Consider the following 7,723-nt stretch of genomic DNA (forward strand, 5'->3'; position numbering starts at 1 on the left):
CACTTTTCTGTTGCTTGCTTGATTTGGGGAATATGAGGGTGGAATTTGGAAGGGATTGTTAGCTGAGGGTGAAATATATCAAGATAATAAAATAAAATTTAAAAAAATTATTGTTTTGTTAACCTTCATTTCATTAATATAAGTCTATACATCACCACAAGCTCCCATCTACAGACTCAAAAGTAGGCACGTAATAAAATTTAATGACTCAGACAAAGTAAGCAAAGTTACTAATCAGGAGACCCCACTGACATTTCAAGGCCCAAACATTGACCAAACACTTAAGGAACATTTCAAGAAGTTTATTTGATGCATATACGTATTCTACCAGCAGTTCCAAATAGGCATCCAGCTTTGTTGATCATTATCAACAAACAACAGAGTTACATCTGTTTTTTCTTCTTCTGATAAATGAGTAACAAGGTATAGCAGAAGCTATAGTTAACAACTAAAGTAGGACTAAAGTCTTAGCAGTTATGCCAAACTGCAACACATAACCAGTCACAAGCTGAATCTGAGAACAGAATAGGAGATATCCCACAGGCTACAAAGCACCTTGTTTTAAATGGAATTACAGTAGCCTTCATTATCAAATTTAATTCTACCCTTTATCTCCCATTGAATTAATTTCACAATGCCTTCCCCACTTCTTCATAATGTCATCCCAATTTTCATAGACTCAGTACACAAAAATCCAAAATTCTGAAATAGTTTCCGCTGAATCAGCATTAGAGCAGATTAACAATGTTCCACATGATACAGTGCACGAGGCCTACTTCTAATATTTCAAGTGAAAATTCTCTTATTAACGTTTATTCTATCTACTTAGTCAAGCTTGGCATATCTAGGAGCAAGAAAATATCAAGGTACACCTTTCAAAATCACCTTACAGCTGCATTCTTTCTTCAGACCCTAATCTCAAAAATTAAGAAAAATATTTTCACCATAGAACTACCTCTTCTTGAATCCATCTAAAGAATAAGCCTTCGATTTATATTGCACACCAGGTACTTTAATGATGTTTTACCTCAAATAATATATTGAATAACATTGTGTTGTTTCCATGACCCTCGTATACAGAGAGACCTAAAAATTGAATTATCTTTCATGCTTTGGCTCCAAAGAATCACATATGCCCTTGTTCATATTTTCTTTGGTCAAAGAAGAACCTTCTTTTTTTCCCCTGCATTAGCATCATTTACATAGTCAAACTTGATGTCCCTAATTTCTCTAATACTCAACATCCTGCATTTGATAGTCTTAATTTTACAATAATTCAGAGGTTTTAAAAGCCTTATCATGGAACTGCCTTTAAGAAAATAACATTCACCTATATACCAAAACAAAAAGGCAGATATACATAGAAATACGTACATGTATGCATGTCTATGTGTGTGAAAGAGAGAGAGGGAATCAGACTGCCAAGTTTGTAATGATTGAATATATTTAGCAAGATCTCATTAACATAGACTCCATCCCCAAACTTTTTTCCACTCCAATAGCCGGGTTACCAAGTAATGTAATTATGTAACTCCCATCTAATTCCCCAAAGCCAGTTTCCAAAGGACACATCATTACTAAATTAAGCTCATTCTCATAGAAAATAAAGCAGTAGAACACATAGAGCACCAGATATATACATAAACTCTAAAACCATTCAAACAAAAACAAAATTCACATCTCAAACATACCATTCCAAGAGCTCGACAGGACTTAAACCAGGTTTCACTTCCTCCAAATTTCCTAAAACCTCTCTGATCTAGCAGTCTTATTCAACCAATCCTCCCTCTACCTCACCTTCCCCTGATGAAACTTGCCTCAGCACCCCTCCTCCATCATAATGACAATCCACACTCCACACTAAAACAGAGGAAAAAATTGTTTTAATGGAAAGAAAAGACCTAGGAATGAGCTCTAAGGCTAACAACTTATGCAGAGTTAGTTCTACCAAATGCTTAACCCTCAAATGACTTTGAAATTGTACCAAATTTAACAGGGCAATGACTTTATGAGCACACTATATAATTCTAAAATTTCAACTCAGCTATCCACTCCTACTCCAACTTCTGATTTTCTCTTATATATATTCATAATACACAGTGCATTGTTTGAATTAAGTCTTCTAGAGGAAAATAGTTTCAATGTAAAAATAATACCTGGGCATATTTCTTCGCATCGGACTCGGTTTCTTTAACGGTGGATATAGATTGAAAATGGAGTCATCTTTTTATAAAGGGATTGGCTATTGAAGAAGAACCCAAATCAAACCCATTATCATCTGCTGAGTCAATACCCAAACATAAGTCAAGCCCATTTGCTATATCCACTGGACGCCTTGAATCAGATGTCATCAGGGACTAGAGGAGCTTGAAGGGTCTCCTGCGTCTGAGTCTGGATGTGAACCATTTTGAGATAGTAAAGGTGCGAGCAGCTCTGTGTCGTCATCCACATGTACTCCCATGCTTGCAATCACAGGAGCGTATTTTCCTTTTCTACTTACCCAATGAGGGATTTTACATGAAATCTCAACATGATTCCGATCACCTTGCGTCAAGTCTCCGAATCTCCTCTGTAATCGGCTGTGAGGTTCACCATAAAACCACAGATGATCACACTTCAAACCATATAAATGCGCCCTAGCCATGTGTCGTCGCTTACGACTATCGGTAAAAATGTGGATATCACAAACACAATCGATTATATCATCACGAATAGAACCGTACTTATCATTATTAGCGTAACTGTCCTTCAATGGAATTAGATGAATAGCAACACAAAATGCAATTGATGGAAACTCAGGACCAACCCAGAATGATATGGAACTTTCAATGCTTTGATGATTGATCCGTTTCGGAATCTTCTTTCCTGGTACTTTAATATCATATCTCTCTCCAAAATCAACCAGATACGCATCTAGAGTGGGAAAGGACTCACCTAGAATTGCGCCGAACTTGGAGAGGGAGACCCGGGAAGAGCAATCAATCTGATTCGATAAATTGCGATGTGAATGCGAATCCATTAATACTTTGTGTTTCACACCTGAACATTTCATATTTGGTGAAAGCCCTAAATTTCTTCCAAACTGCATGAAATTAGGAATTTTAAGAAATTGAAGTTTAGCAAATCTAGTAAATGTATTTGCAAAGGTAACCAAAATTGTTTCTATTATTACTTTAAGAGAGAGAGAGAGAGAGAGGGGTACCTGAAGGATTAATTTTCTTAATGATTCTGAATTCAACGAGATGCAGTTTGTTGCATCTACTCGTCTTATACTTTCTGGAAGCTTTGGAATTTTCTTAAGGAACTTGCAATCCTGAATTAGAAGCCCATTTAATCTATTGAATCTGATAATGCTTTCTCTGAGGTTCAAATCTTTGCTCCCTGATAATAAACATTTCTCTGAGTGGGTGAAGCAAGAAGTTAACTTTTTTAGAAAATTCAACTTTGGAAAACAATATTTTGAAAAGCCACCGTAAGAAGTGCACGCTGCTGCTTGTCTACCAATCCCCACGCCCTTTGGAAATTTGACATTACCATAAAGCCAGAGTATGCGAAGATGTTGCAATTTATAAATGCTACTAGGAAGCTGACACGTATAGACACTGGAACCTATGTCTAATCGCTCAAGCCCAGTGAGATTCTCAATTGATGGAGGAAGCTCTCTAATTGCAGTGTGTCCAAGACTTAGATACTTTAAATTTTCCAGTTCTTGTGGAATATCAGGGAACCTCTTAACCCTTTTGCAACAAAAAAGATATAAATATTTAAGAGATTTCATCACGATACAACTTGGAAGAGTTTGGAGTTCAAGGCAATTCCAGAGATCCCAGCTTTCAAGCTTATCAAGATATCCAACAGAGTCAGGAACATTGACTAATTTTCTACAATTTTTGAGATCCAATTTCTTTACATTTGGGGCGGCACTCAATAAGTCGGGTAATTCCCTAATGTATTGATTAGAATTGAAATTCATATATGTCAAGTTTTTGCATTGTATCCTCTGTAGAAAAAAGAAAATCAAAATATTTAATTCCAACAAATGTTATTAAAATATAGTTTAATAAAGTAATAATAATTTATAAATAAATAAAAATGATTATACCTTGAAAAGCTTGCCCAATGTAACCCGACTTTTTGGCATGTTGAGTGCAATGAGTTTTTGCGGATCAAAATCAGGTGGTAAGGAAGATTAAGGAAGATAAAGGAAATCCGGACCAATCAAGAACCCTTAATTCGTTAGGAAGATATTTGAGACCTCTACAAATATCTACATTACTAGCCATGAGGAACTTGAGATTTTTCATCTTCTTAAAAAATTTAGGTTCTAATTTCATCTTTGATGGTTCAGGTGAGCATATCATTATGCCTCGAATTTTTTCCGATCCCTAATTAGCCAAAGCATCAAGTCAATCATACTATACATTAAAATTCACTAAAAGTATAATGACAGTTAAAATTAAACAAGAACTAAACTAGTAAACTTAAATTTTCTTCAACATTTAAATGGAAAATAATCACTACATTTGCCATTTGAAGAAAAAGTAGAAAATGAACCAAAATAATGCATACCGTATTTTGTGTTAGTACTTTATGAACATCCTCATAACACCATAGCCTACTGCGCTCTCCAGGCAAGTCTAGTGATTCCCGTCGAACAATGTCCCTACCCATTTGTTGTAGCAAGTCATGCATCAACAATTTATCATATTGACCAACAATTATTAGGCACTTATCGATAAGTCTTCGAATTCCATAAATTGGATATAAATTGCAAGCACCAAGTATATCAATGACATACTCCTTAGGAAATCCCTTAAAGAAGCATGCAATATCGAGGAAAATATCTTTTTCAGTTTTATCCAATCCTTCATAACTTATTTCGAGTATTTTTTTGATTTCTTCATTAGGAATTCTTTCATACTTTTCTACTGCACTTCTCCATTCAAGTTTAGTTCTTCCATACAAATTAGCACCAATTATTACTAGAGCCAATGGAAATCCCTTAGCATATTGTATAACTCTATTTGCAAGTTCCAAATAATCATCTTTGGGTTTGTTGCTTTGGAAGGCGTGCATACTAAAAAGTTCAAGAGCTTCATCTTGATCTAATTCCTTAACCGAGTAGGTTGAACAACAATTTCCAAGAGTAGCTGCCAAGTGTTTGTCTCTTGTTGTTATAATGATTTTGCTTCCAGAAGCAAACCAATCACATCCTCCAAGCAAATTTTCTATTTGGATCCATTTATCCACATCATCAAGAACTAAAAGGATCCTCATAAATGAAAGTCTTTCCTTTATCATATTGATTCCCCTAGATTTGTTACCCACCTTTAAATTTGTATCCCTTAAGATCTCAAAAAGAAGTGCCTCTTGTAGTTCGATTACACTAGCATCTGTCCTTGATCTTTCTCTTAAATTTTCTAGATAACAAAATCCATCAAAATGATCACAAATTCTATTAAAAATAGCTTTTGCGATTGTTGTCTTACCTATTCCACCAGGGCCATAGATACCTATTATATGACCATCATTTGACTCAATATCTAAAATAATGGTCTTTACACGATAATTTATTCCAACAGGGTATCGAGCAATAAATAATGGTGTGCGATTAAATTTAGAATTTGAGATCTCTTCAACAACTCCTTGGATAAATTTGAACTCATTGCAACTGTCATTCACATAACATTAAAAAATATATATAACGAGTTAGACTAGAAAATAGAAATGTGAAGATCAACTAAATTTAAGATGTTCGGCTTGTGCATAAAAATTTTAAATATTGAGAATTAAAGTAAGTGGCTTGTATTAATTCCCATATATATGACATTCAATTTAAACATAAATATGCGGGCATAACATAATTTGAAATTAATAGGATATTATTGTTTAGAAAATTTATTCATATATAGAATTTATGTGTTTATATTTAAAAAAATGACTAAATAATAAGATACCTGAATTGATTATTTGCCTACTTATTTCAAGTTTGAAAGTTAAAGACTTAAAAGACAATAAATAAAAGTGTAAAATTGAAGGAAAGTATGGTTATTTGATCAAAATGACTTAACATTTAAAACAAAACCGTTCGAATAAAGCCACGTGTTTTGATATTTTTTTAAGTCAAATTTTCATGATTTAATCAGTTTTTTTTTTTTTTTTTTTTTGGTTGTGAAACTAAAGCTTAAGTTTCTGTCAGTACAATCCGGATTTTCATATGGTTTACCAGTTTGACGGTTCAACCCTTGATTCAGTGCAATTCTGAGTATTAATATGTCTAGAATGAAGTTGCATGGAAAATCTAAGTTACTGATAATTGAAACTTCTCACAAAAAAAAAAAAAAAAAACTCTTGTTAAAACTCACTTTTAATACTAGAACTAAATTATTAAGGATATTTTTGGGAAAATTTTTAAATAAATAATATGTGGGAGAAAGAAAATCCTATATATATATATATATATGACACCCCTATTTAATCAGTAAGATTTTTTTTTTTTTTTTTTTAAATCCTTCTATTTCAACATTGCTAGCTAATTAACCTCTACAGTCATAGATATGAAGAAAAAAAAAATACATACATAATTTGGCCAAAAGACTAACATTGATAAATTAGCGGTAATTGTTGTTTAATAATAAAATTAGTGATCACTGAAAGTTATAAAAAGTACAATAGTTGTCATTAAATACATACCTATGCTTGTAATGCCAACCAGATATATTAGCGGTTTCATAGAGAGCTTTTCTCCATCTTTCTACTTTCTTGCTATCCTTAAGTTTTCTTTCATGTTTAGCTAGGGCTTCTCCGAACTTTCCATTTTGGTTACAAATTTCAGATGGATCCACCTTGTAAAAAACCGGTCGCACCAATTGGTCATTCTTTTTACACTCAACAATCTTGGCAAGCTCATCCAAATACCAAGTGGAAGATGCATAGTTTTCAGAAAATACAATTATTGACATCATTGAGTTCTCAATAGTTTTGAGAAGCTTTGTAGAAATTTCTTCTCCCCTTGAAAGCTTATCATCAATGAAGGTGTGAATACCCTTCAAACGCAAAGTGTCATACAAATGGCTTATAAAACCAAAACGGGTATCTTCACCTCTAAAACTCAATGAGACATCAAACTTCTTGAGTTGGTGGGTGAAAGAAGAAGATGAAGCTCCTTTGTAGGTCACAAGAGCCATCGAGATTTATGAGCAAACAGTTGTAAAGATCTGAAAGGGGGAGGAATAAAACTGTGAAGGGATTGGAATATAAGTCAGGAAAGTGAAAGACAAATTAGGTAGAGGGTGAATGCAAGCAAGAGGAGCCTTTAAAGGTGGCTTGCTCTCGGTGTGTCCAGCAACTCTTTGAACTTTCCAAGAACCACCGATGCTTTCTTCGTTGCAGTAGCATGCAAGTTTACGTGTGAAATCTAAAATAAATCTTGGAAGTTTCTAGGTACCATACCGGGTCAAACAAAATGGTGATTTCTCCAATAGCCTCTCATCTATAAGAGATGAAGATGGAGACAGAAATAGATAAGGAATGAGTGAAGGAGGAGAGAAGGATACGATTGAGGGGAATGGCGATGGGCTGCTGAATGAGGAGATGATAGGGTTCTGACTTGTAGTTTTAAATAAAACACAAACGACGTCGTTTTGATAATAGAAATTAAAAAAGAAAAAAAAGATTTGTTCTGAAGGCCTGAACATGTACAGGAATTGGAAAAAACACGTAT

At 34.1% G+C, this 7,723-nt stretch overlaps 2 protein-coding genes across 2 annotated transcripts; both read right to left on the reverse strand.

The window, feature by feature from the left end:
• Positions 1-1,574: 1,574 nt before the first annotated feature.
• Positions 1,575-7,270, reverse strand: LOC112039068 (disease resistance protein RUN1-like). The gene is made up of 6 exons (XM_065781314.1): positions 6,694-7,270; positions 4,570-5,671; positions 4,103-4,385; positions 3,203-4,000; positions 2,157-3,082; positions 1,575-1,860 (listed from the first exon to the last, which is right to left on the reverse strand). Exons 1-3 carry the CDS (start codon positions 7,185-7,187, stop codon positions 4,173-4,175), a joined length of 1,809 nt encoding a protein of 602 aa, XP_065637386.1. The 5' UTR covers positions 7,188-7,270; the 3' UTR covers positions 1,575-1,860; positions 2,157-3,082; positions 3,203-4,000; positions 4,103-4,172.
• On the reverse strand, positions 2,351-4,141 carry LOC136070828 (disease resistance protein TAO1-like). The gene is made up of 3 exons (XM_065781300.1): positions 4,103-4,141; positions 3,203-4,000; positions 2,351-3,082 (listed from the first exon to the last, which is right to left on the reverse strand). Exons 1-3 carry the CDS (start codon positions 4,139-4,141, stop codon positions 2,351-2,353), a joined length of 1,569 nt encoding a protein of 522 aa, XP_065637372.1.
• Positions 7,271-7,723: the final 453 nt, after the last annotated feature.

Source organism: Quercus suber, unplaced genomic scaffold, assembly GCF_002906115.3.
Source record: "Quercus suber isolate HL8 unplaced genomic scaffold, Cork oak 2.0 scaffold_263, whole genome shotgun sequence".
NCBI classification, from domain to species: domain Eukaryota; kingdom Viridiplantae; phylum Streptophyta; class Magnoliopsida; order Fagales; family Fagaceae; genus Quercus; species Quercus suber.

Bases quoted from the DNA above. Each gene is read 5' to 3' on its own strand.
- LOC136070828 (XM_065781300.1), bottom strand. From the start codon at position 4,141: ATGCCAAAAAGTCGGGTTACATTGGGCAAGCTTTTCAAG. The intron at 4,001-4,102 runs GTATAATCATTT...TTTTTTCTACAG, and splicing joins CATTGGGCAAGCTTTTCAAG to AGGATACAATGCAAAAACTT. The intron at 3,083-3,202 runs GTACCCCTCTCT...AATTTCATGCAG, and splicing joins TAAGAAAATTAATCCTTCAG to TTTGGAAGAAATTTAGGGCT.
- LOC112039068 (XM_065781314.1), bottom strand. From the start codon at position 7,187: ATGGCTCTTGTGACCTACAAAGGAGCTTCATCTTCTTCTTTCACCCAC. The intron at 5,672-6,693 runs GTATGTATTTAA...TGTGAATGACAG, and splicing joins GGTTGGCATTACAAGCATAG to TTGCAATGAGTTCAAATTTA. The intron at 4,386-4,569 runs GTATGCATTATT...TTGGCTAATTAG, and splicing joins AAGTACTAACACAAAATACG to GGATCGGAAAAAATTCGAGG.